The sequence below is a fragment of the Lagopus muta genome, chromosome 15 (assembly GCF_023343835.1).
Source record: "Lagopus muta isolate bLagMut1 chromosome 15, bLagMut1 primary, whole genome shotgun sequence".
Classification (NCBI taxonomy): Eukaryota; Metazoa; Chordata; class Aves; order Galliformes; family Phasianidae; genus Lagopus; species Lagopus muta.
In genome coordinates, this window is record NC_064447.1 from 3399795 (window position 1) to 3415342 (window position 15548).

At 38.2% G+C, this 15548-nt stretch overlaps 1 protein-coding gene across 8 annotated transcripts in view; it reads left to right on the forward strand.

The window, feature by feature from the left end:
* Positions 1-15548, forward strand: part of LOC125700689 (katanin interacting protein) — a 56187-nt gene that overhangs the window by 2095 nt on the left and 38544 nt on the right. For 7 of the 8 annotated variants that reach the window (XM_048961769.1, XM_048961768.1, XM_048961766.1 and 4 more), the window contains 8 exons: positions 235-404; positions 4435-4517; positions 4947-5081; positions 7997-8258; positions 10740-10889; positions 11863-12026; positions 13222-13334; positions 13777-13891. In XM_048961769.1, the coding sequence (XP_048817726.1) occupies positions 235-404; positions 4435-4517; positions 4947-5081; positions 7997-8258; positions 10740-10889; positions 11863-12026; positions 13222-13334; positions 13777-13891 (1192 nt within the window). Of the gene's footprint in view, positions 1-234; positions 405-4434; positions 4518-4946; positions 5082-7996; positions 8259-10739; positions 10890-11862; positions 12027-13221; positions 13335-13776; positions 13892-15548 lie in introns of those variants that run through there. The other variant, XM_048961772.1, reaches the window with a different exon arrangement.

The window sequence follows — 15548 nt, forward strand, 5'->3', positions numbered from 1 at the left end:
ATAAGCAATCTAGTGGAAGTCTTAGAAGGGAAACACTTGATTGAGCTTAAGTCACAGGGTGTCAGTACTCATACAGGCATTGTAGAACATGAAGATCCTCAAAGTTATGTCCTAATTTGTTACTTGAGCAATGAAATACATTTTTCTTTTAACTCTGTCACGCTATCTTTGCATTTATTGCTAACTTTACCTGTATGTGTACTGCAGATGGTTGAGTTATTCTTTCTGCTTTAGGCTACTGAGATGTTTGAAAAGAAAGGATCCTGCACAAATCAAACTGGAGCAGTTGGAGCAGGGGTTTTCTCTGTACATGAATGGAGCGAATTCGGAGCTGAGAAACTACCACAAAAAAATCCACTCATTTGGTTGCTTCAGAAATGAGACACAGTCCTCCACTACAAACGGTGAGCTACACAGAGGCAGCAGTCTGGAACTGTTTAAAGTATTTACTCATCAGAACTGTCATCTGATCATTGAAATTACTCCCTGGGCTGTGTGGCAGAGTACTTACTCAGCTGCTTGTGTGTTACAAAGCAGTCTCTGCAACTCCCTATAAGTTGGTTAGTTGATCTCTAATTCCAATGCTTAGTTTCCTCACCTTCCTGCTTTTAACTAGAAAATTAGAAATTGCCATTGTAATGCCTATGTTATGTAGCACTCTTCTCAGACTTTAAGAACTGATGGATTCCCATGTTTTCTAGTGTCCTGCAGATAAATGGCATTTGATTGAATAGACTGTAGTCAAATTACAGACTTAAATTTTGTTTAAACTATCGTAGTCTTCTTTAAAAGTCAGGTAATCTTTGTTCAAATATTTGACGTAAAGACAATTTGTCATCTGCTAGTGATTAGCTGGCTCTTCTTGGAATGTGTATTCTAGTTCCAGTTAAACTCTTTCTGTCAAAGAGCAGAATAGTAGTAGGTGTAATTTTGCATCTGTGAAATTATGGAGAGTGAGCTTAGTGGCCTTCTAATCCATTTAGTTTAATGAAAATAAATGATTTCAGTAAATCCCAGTGTAAAGCCGTTTATCCTCATATTAATATAACCTATCTCATAGAGTATATCTTTTAAATTTGTTGCTATGTAAAGTGTCTAAGCTTTATTATTTGCTTAACGATGAAGACAAACTTAAAAATAATGTCAGAATTTCTGATTAAAGGCTTACTAATCTCAGCAATACAGAAAGCTAGCTTCATTCAGTATCCATACTCCAGTCTCTTTTAGGGTTTTTTATTTTTCCCTCTCTCCCTTTTACACTGGGAACTACTTGTTTTCATATTGAGTTCAGATTTAGCTGCCTGTTATATGACAGATATCACACAGCATGGAGATAGGGGACGAGCTCATCACCTGTGTCTTGCCTTGGTTGTGTGTAATGGTGCAAATACTGCATGTTCTTGAATATTGGAAAAAAGAAAAGGAAATTGAGTGCTTCTGTCTGAATTAGGGAGATATGCTTTTGGGTATCTGAAGTATGGACAGACAAATACCTGATTTTTTTTTTTTTTTTTTTTTTTTGTGCAAATATTGTGCTGGCAATTGTAACAGATCACTCAGGAGAGATTTACCTCTTCTCTAAGCTTAACTAAAGAATTTTTTTGTTACCCTGTTGTCCCTTGATTCAGCTCAGGTAGAATACTGATCTTGTCAGTAGGACCTGAGGTGCTGTGGTGTTTTTTTAAAGGTATCATGGCAGCCTTTTTTCCCTTCCTCTGCTCTGCCAACTTAAAGAGATAAAGCCACTGTCTCTAAAACAAGTGTGTTCTGCTGTTTAACAGCCACCAGGTGTTCTCATCTTAAACATGTGTTGTGACAATGAAAGACACCAATGAAATCATCGTCCTGTCATTTTTCTTCTTCAATTTCATTTTACCACCACAGTCCAGAACAGCTGTCTGTGATCTTTGTAGAATTCTTGCCCTAGGGTAGTATCTTAGTAATTCTGTAGTCTGTTTCATTTTCAAGCATTTCTTCTCAGTGATTGAATGTTATTTTACTGACCAAAATGATTTTTGGCTAAGGTACAGCGCTGAATTTTTTTCCCTATCTCTCATGAGAGTTATTGCATCGTTTATTACTTCCAAAGCATCCCTCTCTCCAATCAGTCTTCTCTAAAAAATTCAGAATGCATGATACTTAATAGTACAGAAGGGGCTCTTTATGCTTCCTGAAACTGTCCTTATTCATCTCTGTGTTCCCTCAAAATAATTAACAACAGTGGTTGACACACACCTTAAGCTTAGGCTTGGTAAGTGAATTGATATGATAGTGAAGCTGGTCTCCACGTACACTGTCATTGATTTGGATGTATAACCCAGGTATACTTTCACAACAAGCGTGTCCTTCCAGTCAATGTCAATATAATAAAAAAGATGTGGCTTAAGGGTAGTCTGGGATCTCTTCCTAATGTTTTAATGACGTACAATTAAGTTGTTGGCTGCTGGAATACACACTGTCAGTTTGCATTTCCAAATGTACTCCTGCTAGAGAATGACTACACTAACCTATTTTGTGTGTTGAAACAGGTAACAGTATTCACATGCCATCCATCTTTTGGGAAGGATGTTTTTGTACAGAATAAATGTTTGGCACAGAGGCAGGTAGCTCAGTTGCATCATCTGCTGCTTGGGAGTTGAACTACTGTTTTTAATGACTTAGAAAAATGTAGTCATGGGAATCCACCACAAAAAAGAAAAGTTGCCTGACTCTGAGGTGGCATGAGTCTTACCACGTCCCTTTTCTTCCAGGCACTTATACCATACATCATTGACCTTCTGGGTAGTTGCTGAGAAAAGATGAATTGCTTAGGAATGAAAACTAAACATCTTTCCAGTTTTGTCCTGAAGCAGTGACTGAGTCAGACCGTGCTTTTAGCATTGTACTTCTAGCACTGGTCACCCTTGATGCCTGAAGAGCCTCATATCAGTCTTTGATGGTGGCTGCAAGGCATTCTTGGAGTTACTTAGGAGTAGCCCAATGGTGTAAGGGGAGCTGTAGTTAAAAGGGATATTTTGCCAAAGTATCAAGCATCTTGTTTCCTCCCTAGAATGGTCCATCACCTTTTCCCTCTGTTCTTTGTCCTATTTCATGCATCTGGGGATGAGAAAGATCCTTTGGGCTGAGGCAATAGAACAAGTATGTTCTCTCACTCTAAATTGATATAAGCCTGCACTGTTGCCCTAAGAATGGCCCTTCCCTCTGGTGGCTTTCTCAAATGAGCTTCTACTAGAAATGACAGGGAACCAGAAAGCGTAAGAGACTACAATTAAAAGTAATCATTTGTCTGTACTTTTCCTCAGTTAAAATTTGCTGTTAGCAAATTTTTTGAACCATTCACTGCATAGATGGATGTAGGGGTTGTTCAGCCTCCCAAAGAAAACGTGACATTGGAGGCTGGGATGAGCCAACTGATGTAATTTTGAAGTAAGCCCAGCTTTGTATTGAAGTTGCACTAAGTGACCTCCAGAGGTCCCTTCCAATGTAAATCTTTCCTTGGTTCTATGACCTTGGTATGAAGACTGCTTCTTTTATTGGTTGTACAAGTTCCTACTGGCTTAAGATGACCATTAAATTATGGCTTAAAGAAGAAAGGTTTTGCATCAGCTATTTTTCTTCACTGAGAAGAAATGGAAGCTGTAAATCTGTCTTGGACATAGGAAATGAGATGCCTTTATTTAGGATGGTATTGAGAGTGTTGATTATGTCCTTGCTCTCTTGGGGATGTTGCTGTGACCTGCAGGATGTAGGTCTCTGTGTCTTAGTCAAAGTATCTTCTGAAAAATCCATTGCTTCACTGGGACCATTTCCAGTGCAAGGACTCTTGTTCTTCTTGACCACACATGGAATTTTCACCTAGGTTATGACACTCTTTGTTGCCTTAGGAAATGAATCATTTTCCTTAGTCTGACTAGCACGCAAAGCATACTTCTCTGCACAGTATGTTAAACGTGTAGTACACTCTATTTAATCTGCCAATAACTTGTTTCCTTAGTTTGATACTCAATACTTCCTTTGTAAACTCAGTGTAACATCTACTGTTCACCAGGACCTTGTTTATCAAAGTCTGCCTTCAGTTTCTGAAGACTCCTTACTCTACCCAGGTAGGAATCAGAAAGATATGCATATGTATGCTAGAACATACTCCACTACTTTCATACCAGTGAATTTGTGGAGCTTTCCAAGCAGTTTATGTAGCTTTAAGCAATTTACACTCTTGAACACACAATAGTAGTAATCCCCAAAGGAATCAGAACTCTTGCCACTGGTACACAACTAGCCGGTTTTTGGAGTGGAATGCCTTTCTAATTGTTATTCCTGTTCTTGTATCAAAAACATTCCCTTTTCTCCTCATCTGAGGGAGAGAAATAATTATATGCATCTCTAAATACTGTATTTCTCTTTTCTGAATTCTAATTCTTGCCTCTGGAACAGCATCCCAGCTAAAAGCAAGTGAATTGCAAGTGCGCAGTGCGCAGACTGCACCAAGGAAAATACAACGCAAAGGATGGCTTCAGGTAAGAAACAGCTTGAAGTAATGCATCTTTGAACTATTTCTTACAACACAGACTTACAACTCCTCTTGTTTGCTCCCCGTGTGTTTGTTCTCCACTGGTATAGAGGTATTTCAGAGAGGCACCCAAGTGTGCCAGCTTCCTGAGCAAACTTTAGTGCCTTCCCCATGAGACTATTCTGCAAATACTTCTTTATATTCCTGTGCTTTAAGAGATTTAACTGTAGCTGCTTTGTTGATTGCTGTGTTCCTTTTCCTGTCTTTTTTTTTCCTACTCTGGTGCCATAGGTATGACTTGTGCTGGATGTGAACTCCTCCATGGAACAGCTGAGGAAAAGATTGCTTGATCTCCATATTATCTACAGATGTTTATTGATTATAGTACTGCTGACAGCAAGAAAAAATATTCAAATGATTTTGCCTGTTTTAACAGAAAGCTGTGGAGATTAAAACAGAAAGAGGGACCAAACTCTGCGTTAAACCTCCTCTTGAGTACTCCGAGGATTTTGAACCTTATGAAAGCATGAGCATGGAGAGAAATAGTGATGATCCTCTCCATTACTCCCAGGTATGATGAGCGGTTGCCCTCTGTTGTTCGTGCTTTTGTCAGTCAATTAAAATGTGAATGCAGACAAGTATCAGTATTGACTAGAGCATTCAAATCCAGCATAATTTACACTTAGTTCACAACATTGTTTTTGTTTTTTTTTTCCTATGTTGGAAGTGAGACATGAAGGAGAAAATGAAAAGAAAAAGTAAAGCTACTTGAAAATCTATTCTCAGTCAGCAACACTAAGATGTTAAGGCCTAATTTATAGAGGCAGACTGTTTCTATTGAACAGAACCAACGAGTCTGTCAGTTTACTCAGTGTTTGTCCATGTGGACTTTACTGTTGACTGTCAGATTAGAGAAAGCTTAAATAATTTGTTTTCTTTGTGGCTTATTTTTTGGACAGTCAAGGTGAAATTGTTGTATGTCATGGCTTTACCTTACTGATGCCAGAGTAAGGTTTTGAAATATTACATTTTTTTTCCATCAAGGGTTATTACTGTGTGCAATTCTTTGGCAATTCTGCCTTCTATTTGGTTACTATTTTTTCTTCTAGCACATGTTGTGACTATCCTTCTTAGAGCAGGGGGGGGAAAACCCTGCAACCTCTGAATCTCTGCATGACATCACTTCTTGGTAGCTTTTGTATAGTTAACATCAGATGAACTTTAAGTGCATTTTCCTAGCTTGCGTTTTCAGAGGTTCAGTATGAGCTTTCATTTTGATATATCCCATGAATTATTTTTACTGGCAAAGTTGCTTGTACTAAATCAACTACCATCTTAATTAGCCAATACCACTGTGGCTACCTTCTCCTTCTGCTACCCCTTTGCCTTTCCTCACTGTGTGCCCTGGTCCAGCACATGCTGTCATGGAAAGATGAGCAGCTGTTTTCAGTACAGAAATTGCTAAGCTGACTAGATTTAGAATGGGAAGTCACACAGTATTTAAGAAGTAAGAGTTAATGTTATGAACTAGGACATCAAAGCTCCTGTAACAGAAGATGTGAATAGAGCAGGTCACGCTGTAAAAGCTTGTGAGTCTCTCAGAAGACATGACTTGCAGTTTTTCTGTGTTTTTAAACCTTTATCTTGAAGTTAGACACGTGCATATAGTCTTAATGCACTGGTGGAGTGTTCGTGCATTCCATGTCTTTGTGTTCCAGTCGAATGATAGAAAAGCAGACTACCTCCATTATTCTGCATTTGTACATTTCCTGTATTGCTTTTGAGCTTATGATTTTATTTGTCACCCTGTAAAGCTGAACTTGCTTTCAGTGACAGATTTTTATAATTACTTATGTGTAAGTAACAAGCTTTTAATTTTGAAACAAAAGTCCACTTTTCTTTGTACCGCAGCTGGAAATATGTTTAGTTTTCCTGAAGCTGAAGTTTGTTCTCTGAACTGTCTTACAATGCAGCTGCTGTGATGTTTTAAACTTAAAAGAAAGCTCATAAAATTCCCTGTCAAATAGAAATATTAGCCTTGCCTATCATTAAGACATGCTCAATATCAAGCTTCAGGTTGTTCATAGACCCTTTCTTGAGCTTGAATTTGCCTTTTCTTTGTAGTATGTTTCTGTCAATATGGTTTTCCTAACAAGTCTAATCTGTAACAGGAGAGCAGCATGCAGTTTTCATTACAGACTAAATGTACGCTGTCACAGTTCATTTGTATCTAAGATAGCTTTGAGGTTTTTGTTTTACTCATGCAGTTTGCTTACTTCTCTCAAAGTTGTATCAGCAGAGGTAGAAAAAAATGCATTGAGGATAGATGAGATCTTCAGATCTGTTTGTGGCATTTGCTGAGCGATGCTGGGCAGTTTATTCAGTAGTAAATTAATAGTTGAATTTTTGCAAAAAAATCCTGTTACAACAGGTCTAATTAAATCAATTGGACTGTCTTTTCTACTGGTTTTTTTTTTTTTTTTTTTTGCTCTTTAAGTATAGATGTCTACAGTATTACCATACATTAAATTACGTACAAAGAAGTTACCTTTGCAGAATCATGGAACAGTTGATGGTGGAAGGGACCTTGGAGCAGAGGACCCCAATCCCTGCCCCAGCAGGGCTGCCCAGAGTAGGATGCCCACATCCAGGCAGCTCTGGAAGATCTCCAGGGAGGGGACCCCACAGCCCCTGGGTAGCCTGTGTCAGGGCTCCATCACCTCCATAATAAGGAAATGTTTCCTGGTATTAACTGATAAACACAAAATAAAACATAAGTTCTATTGCCATGCACTGTCATCTTTGCCCCTTCCTTTAAGTATTTATAGACATTCATAAAATACCCTTGAACCTTCTCTTCTCCTTACTGAATAATTCCAGCTCTCAACCTCTCCTGATGGGAGAGGTACTCGAGTCCTTTCATCTCCATGCTTGGACTCTCTGCAGTATGTCCAGGTCTCTCCTGTACTGGGGGGGGTCAAGAACTAGATGCAGCCTCACCAACACTCAGTAGAAGGGAAGAATTGCCTCTCTTGACCTGCTGCTGATAGCCTGGTGCAACCAAGAGTGCCATTAGCCTTAGTGGTGAAGGCACATTGCTGAAACATTGTATTAACCTCACAATCTGAGGAATACTTCTGAAAAATCTGATAGTCCTGAAATACCAAGCCAAAAGCTTTATTTATCTGTGTAAAACTAGAAAAATGTATGCCCTTGGCCTTTCAATTACGTACCTCATGTTTCTAACTTGTTCCTAAATTTCTTGGCCTATAGGATTTTCCTGCAAGGACTCTAATGAGAAAAAACATCCTACATCTCCTGTGTTCTTTCTTTAAATGTCCTCACCAGGGAAGTGAAAATATAACATGGGAATCCGAGTATTTTTAGCTCCATCTCATCTCTTAAAGGAAAAGGCAGCCACACTGGTTTATTTTAAAATAAATATTTGAGTTTTCCTGACAGATTTGTTTGTCTGAATTGTGTCAGAAACTGGAAAGCAGCTTGCAACTCAGTGTGGAAGAGGAAAAGATGGAAGAAGATTCTTCTAGTGAGGATTATGACTTTGTTGAAGAGGAATTGTTTTCAGAACCATCTCTTACTGAAGAAACAATTACAAGCTTTGGAAGCCTTCAGTTGCACAGCAGTAGATCATTGCAGAAGGAAGCTTCTGAATGTCAGGATGCTGGAAGATGCTCTGGCCTGGTTTCTGGTGCCCTTCCTGCATTGGACTACAAGCCGGATCAAAGTAGTAAGCCTCTGTTGTACATTATTAAAGTTCTCTAATACATCTTTGAGAGTGTTGCTTGTAAGAGCATCGCTTCAAATCTGTGCCATAATTCACAGTACCAGTGTCCACAGTTATGTGCTGGAAAGGTGTCATACAAGGTAACATCCTTGCTTTTTAATAACTGTGCATCCTTATCACCTCCTTCATTGGATAACATGAAGAGAAAACCAAGTGTGTGGTATTGTCTTTGGGGAGACTTCTGCCCGGGGGAATCCTTTCATTGTATGTCCTTGTAGAAATAATTCTTCTTGAAGCATATTTGGAGTTTAATAAGTTATAGGGGACAACCTTCTTGTAGTCCCAAGGTCTGTGTCAGGCTTGAATATAATTAAAATTATAAGTGCAACATTCAGTTTGTATACATGGATAGGCATCGTATAATTTGTCCTTTTTTATGTGTAAGTACAAAAATATTGCCATGGGATATTTAAAAGGTCAAATACATTAATGGCTTAATTGCTAGATGTTACAAATTTCTTCAGCTAGCAAGTTCATTATACTTTGAATTAAATGCAAACTTCAGCCTTGTGAAGAATGCACTGTATATTTTATATTTTTCCCTGTGCATCTGCTGCTCACTGCTGTCAGAGACAAGATCTTAACCATAGCTGGTTATTTGTTCTGATCCATTAGGGATGCTGTTATACCCAAGGGAGTTGTACACTGGGATTTGCTATGCTGTTTGCCAGAGGAAAGACAATTGAGGCTGTAGGCACACACAGCTTCTCAGCGTTGACAGCTACATCAGCTTTCAGCTGAGGCTTCAGCTTTCTGGGCTAGCTTTTCCCTCAAGAATTTAGTAACAAGTTTGAACCCCTCTGATAGGCCCCAGGTATGCAGGTTTCAGGTCTGAGATAGGAAAAAATAACCACCATTAAACTAGTGTCTATGTTACATTGTATTGAAAGTAATATGCAGGAAGATTTAACTGGTTTTGACAGATAAATGCTTGCTTCTGATACAGAAGGCAGAAGCACAGCAGTGCTGACTGTCTGGCAGCCAGGCTTTAGGTCCAGCTTTGATGTAATCACATAAACAATACTGAATGACTCAATCATCTGGTCTGAACCTATACAGCAGTAGACCTAACGCTTGTGCAAATGAATTCTGGGTATTGTTTGGGGAAGTTTCTGTTTGTTTCAAGTGCTAGCAGTGCATACAACAGAGTGGTCATACGTGGGCTGCTACTCCAAAGCCAGAGTGTTTCTGGGTTAGTAATATCTGTGTGACTACTTTGTGCTTTGCTTCTCCATGTGCTACTTTCAGGATGCTGTAGGAATGAGCTTTACCCAGTAGTATTTCAGTTCTTCTCAGCTATCTTTTCCACTGATTAAAAATCATTGTTTCCCACTCAGAAATTCATATCTTCTATTGCTTCCTCATTAACTCCTATTGTTTCACTTGATGGGTCTTTATTCTCGTTAGCACAAATACTTGTTTTCTTCTGTAGCAGAAAAATAGCTCTTTAGCAGTGCCACCTAAAACCTGTGCTGGTGTCTAACTTCTGTCTTCACTCATTTCCTTTGTAATATCTCTTCATTTCTGCTGTCTGACATCCTTTTCTTAGATTGGCTTTCCTTCTGAAATTCCTTTGGGTTGTGTCAGAGAAACAACATCAGACAAAGCTTCTGTTTTTATTGCTGGCATTATATCACAGTGAGGTAAGGGTTGACACAGCTGCTTCTTTCTTCATCTGTCCTGTTAGTAATAGCCACACGTCAGGTGCTTGCCCTGTCTTAAGATGATTCTGTTGTTCCAGGTAAGTGTAGTATTTTTGGGGCACTGAAGTAAGATCTCTTTACCTACGCTCAGTATTTCTCAGAATTACCTCCCCACTCATTTCAGGTGCATTTTGTTCTTTTTGTTTTTTTTCCCTTCATCCATACTTAATTGCTCAACTTAAGAGAAACACTTTTTGAATCAATGGAGTAAAGGAGGATTCTTATAGAAGTAAGCAGTGTGCAAATAGGGAGAGCCAGAAGAATAAGGGGTGTAATGGCAGTGAGAACATGAGTATGTGGCTTATTACCCCCCCACCTCCAAAAGTAAGAGCAGATATGTACTCCTATGAACTAAACGACCATTTACTTTTAGTCTGTGCTTCAGGAATAATTCTGGTACAATTATATTAATGACTCAGGGTTTCTCATTTATTTTTGCTCTTCTGGTCATCAATGTTTGAAAATACCTGGCCCCGTCAAGATATATTGGTCTAATGACCTACCTTATAGTGATATATTTCACTGCTAAGTTGGTTGGGCTGTGCTTATGAATAGAACATAGAGCTGCATCAGTAAAAGGAAGGGAGGATGGAGGTTATCACTTTACCTATGCCAGCATAATTAAAGTGGTGAAACTTAAGCATTTAAGGTCCAATAATTCTTCCTGTCTCACTACTTCTGAAGATCTCTGAAGTTGATTTTCTGTTTCCTTGTCTTACAGAATTGAAGCCAGTGCGAGTTCTCTCAGCCAAAAGAAAAGATAATGCTGAAACGTACATTCCTGTCAGACCAGTTGTGGTAAAAAGTAAAATCAATCGACCGCTCTCTGCTGAGTCCTTGCAGCCAGATAGGCAGGAAAGAATTTGCTATAGTAAGAAATGCGAATATATGTCAATAAAGAAAGTGCTCATGATTTTGTTTTTCAATCTGATTCAGGTGTAATTTCATCTGCCATTATGAGACTTCTTTACCTTTCTTTATTTTTTTTTTAGCACTTCAAAAGTTCTGATGTGAGTAGAATTGTGAGAAAAATCCAGAGCTTGCACACTTGAGTCTGTGCTGTGTCTCTGTTAATTTCCTTCTCTTTTTGCTTCTATACCCTAAGACTTTCTCCTCACTTTCTGATCCTTGTGTTTGCTCTATTTTCTGCTTCTCTGCTGGATATCTATTCTGTATGATATTAGCAGAAATGTGTTTTAAGATCTGGAATTCAAGCTTAGTTGAAAGTTTTGAACGCAATGCATTTATAGCAAGAAAGGAACAGAATTTTTCCACCCCCAAAGTTGATGCTTTTAGATTTTTTTTTAAGTCTCCTCTCCTTTAAATTTTTTTTTTCCAGTCTGTGATGTTTCTGTTTTTCTGTCACGTTTGGGAAGAACTTCATAAGGTCACTTATTTTATGTTGCAAGTAGCAATGTCTGACTCTCTTGATTTTTACCAGAAGAATCTTGGGATTCCTCCAGAATAGCTGAATACTGAAGTTGCATTGAGAAATGTTGATGTGCTGAAATCATATTCTTCTATTTCAATTAACTGTTGTGAAGCATTCCCATTAAATATCTGAACAAAGTAACTACATTTGTAAAGCATAAACATCCCATTTCTCATTTTACAGTTTCGCTTCTTTTGTCATACAGTTTCAGCTCTTGTTTAGGGTAGATGTGACCTGGAATCCTAATGTAAAAACAAATTAGAGCAATTTAGCCTTGCATTAGTTGGTTACTGATTCGTTAGTGTAGCCCTATGCTAGTAACAGAATTGGATGTTTCAGATGTATGCTGTTGAAATATTCTGTTCTTGTTTGTCTGTACAAATGGATATTCCTTTGTTCTTTTTCATGGCAGGACCATTAAGTCGACCAGAAAGACCACTTTCAGCAGCTAGAAAGAATGAGTGTGAAAAGGACTCTGAACTCTCCGTTTCAGCTGTGGTTAAAGCTATGCAAATTGAAAATGAAGCCTTGCAGAGAGATTTGCAAAGCCAGTCAGTTTCCACAAACCCTCAAAAGGTATGGCAAAAAAAAGTGCTTAATCGAGAAGGAGAAAAGACATTTTCCTTAAACACAAATTATAATAGTTAATTCTTACACAGTTTTACAATTGTGTAAGAATAAACAGTGATATTTCAATTGTAATTGGATTTGTATTACTTCCACGGGGGTGTATGTGTGTATGTTCATTTGTTTTTTAAGTCTGGTTCCTTGGATATCATCCCACAGCCTTCTCTTGGTTTCAGGGATCACTGAGCTGATAGCTCACTCACATGATATGTCCACACAGCCAAGTGCACAGCTGTAGGCCCATTTGAGCCATTTTCATTCTGAAAGCTTTTTAAACAAGATATGTGATTTCCTTGCCAATATTTCCTACCTTCTTGCAAAGCTCATTAATAAGAGCATATTCTCTTGTTAATAATACATACTCAGCATGTGCAGTGTGTGTATTATCTCTTATCTCCAATTAGCATGTTTAAAAGCAATTAAAAACTTACTTAATAAACAAGGCAATAAGCAAAAACTTACTCTCTTCAGGTCAGGCCATTATTCCATCTTAAGTAAAAGAAACAGGAGATTTGTGCAGACAGTCCTTGCTAAACACTGGGCATAATAATTCTATCCTTTTAACAGGAATACAGTACATGAAGAAATTCAGTCGTAAGTTGTTAAGCTTACAGAACTATCTGTTTGGGATGGTGTTCATAGATTCAAAATTTGTTTAATCACCATTTCATTAGGAAGAAAAAAAGAGGTGTATATACATAATGGTCTGATTATGGTCTGTTGTGGCTTTTTTTTTTGGGGGGTGGCAGTCCTTTGTGACAGGAGTTGGACTTGTTGATCCTTATTTATCCATTCAATTTTGGAATATTCTATGATTCTATATCTTCTTGGAGCTAACTGAGTTCTGAGAGTTTCCAAGACTGTTTACAGTTCTAATCTAAAATGATGCTCCCTGAGATAGTGAGATATTGCTGTTTTGAATATGGAGCCACCATTACCTCTGAGCCAGCATTAAGTTTTGATCAGAAATTGAGGCAAATCAAGACACTGCTGAATGTGTTTTAACTCTGTGTATGGAGTTACAGATTAACTAAGGTTAGCAGAGCCCAGAAATTAGCATGAACTCATTATTCTGAAGGTACAGACTGATATTCACTGGTATATAGAGAACAATGTGAATGAAACATGTCTTTTTCTTACGTAGAAGAAATTTTCTGTTCCATCTGTTCTCTCTGCAATGGTTGAACCTTCAGAAAAAACCCAGGCAAAGACTGCTGTCACAAAAGATGTAGAGAGCACCTGTCCTTTTGGAAACAGGTATCCGTATTTCCTCTAAGACTGACTTCCTTTCTCAGGGGATGTTTTTCCATACTGAGCACCACTTCATCCGATGGCCTTTAGATGCCTAAGGGCAAGTATTGGCAAAAACATGGAGAAGACTCTAGCCTTGGACCAGTGGCTGTTAATCAGGGAACTGCCAATAGTTTATATTAGCTATGTATTGCCTCTGTTCATATTATTTTGAATTATTTCTCCAACTGTTTCATATCTAGCAGAGAAGTGGAGCCTGGTCTTTTAACCAGACCGTGTTTATCAGGTGTGGGATGCTGTGACAGCTGTTGTTCAATATGGGGTACTTAAGTTATTCTGTGGGTGTATGGGTTTATTCTGTCATCTGTTCACTTTCACACCAACAAAATTATTTCTTAAAAATGTGAGAATTAAAGGGAAATAATATACAAAAGAACATGTGTTTCAGACAACAGGAGGAACTTCTGGAATTTCTTCAGGAGACTGAGAGCAGTTCTACCCGTGATAATGACATACTCCTATCTGATGAAAAATCAGAAGCAAATTGTGTTTTAACAGAGAAGGTCTGTATATATGTGCATTGTAATTGATGCTTCCAAGTACTACTGAAGTACAAATGCATTGAATGATCAGCATTACCCTGTGGCAGGGTAAGAGAATTTATCACCCTCACAGATTACAGCCCTCTTGAAAGTGTAGGAAAGCAAGTCTCTGTCTTGTTGGTAGGTTCTTTGGATTGTTTAATTCCTGTAGTCTTTGAAGAAGGAGAACATAAGGGAACCTCTTTAGTCCATAGTTACTGCTACAGCTGTTTCTGTATTACATTCTCTTCTATACAGGTACTAGTTATTACCTTTTCTGCAGTAATAGGACCTTGGGAATGTACCATTGAAGTTCTCCTCTTACTTACCCAGCGATTTCTACTCTCAAGAACTGCCTATCAGTGTTGGATATGTTGCTGACTTCCTCTTAGTGATGATTTTGCAACGTAATTTTTGTGTTCCTCTGGTAAATGTGGTGAAAGTAATGAAAAATTCACATCAATACAAAGGGCCTTAGATATGTGATATTTGTAAGGGGGTCCATTTCATAAAGCTCTTGCAGAAACCCATCTAACCAGTGTATTGGGTTTATCTAAATCGCTTAATTCACTTGTTAGCTTTCATTCTTAGTGGTCAAAGGAAGCTGTTTCTTTGGCATATTTGCTGCTCTAGAAGTTTTCCTAAGCTATTTATTTTCTTATTCAATAGTATCAAAGCAGCTAGTACTTCAGAAATGTCTCAGTTCTTCATGAGAGCATGCTAATGTTTATCAGATTACTTGAACTCTAATATGTCTTGGATTGATTAATAGCAATCTGATGTACCTCTTTTTAAAATGTCAGCATTGAGTGCTGTCTTGGTTGAAGTCCTGTTCTAGTTTAGTGGTCTCCGTTAATTCATGCTTTTAATAGACATAAAAATTTTCATATTAAAACAGATTCTTCTTTGTTAGTAGGGGTAAAGATCCTTTATTAATCATCAAGGTGAATGGTCTGACATGCAAGAAAGCCCAGATGTTTAGCAGCAGTTGATCTCTGAGAGACCTTACGTAAATAAATTCCCTCCCCACTTGTTTTCTGTTGGTCTGATTCTCTTGGACTGCTTATTGGCAAAGAGATGTAAAAGTTGTGTGGTTATTTCTGCCCTTCTGGCTCTCATGTGCTGTGGGAGCCAAAACATCAAATATCAGCTTGTACTGGCTTACCAAAACCTGCATGGTGGTTTGAATGTTTTAAATTTAAGATGGAACTATTTGGCTGATGTATCTTAATATTACAGTCTGCAGTACAAATGATAATTAAAAAAAAAAAAAAAATTATCAAATATTGAATCACCCCCAAAAGTGTTTAATGAGGAATGTTTGGAAAAATATAAATCAAAAGCTGTGCAACAGTAGGGTTCTCTCCTGCCTCCTTACCCCAAAGTTTTACAGCACAGTTTGTAATCACAGTTCACGCGTTGGTTTTGCAAACAGAAAATAGTTTTCTCTGTTCATCAGAGCTACAAAGGAATAAGACAAAGCCGTCTGCTCCTTAGTGTAGGGGGTGGATGAAACTTAAGAGGGGGTGGTAAGTTCTCTTCTCTTACCCTGGGTTTTTTAGTTGGTGTGGGGTAGAATTGGTGGCATGCAGGATGATTAAATATCCAGATAGGTCTGAATTTACAGGCTTTTTTCTTC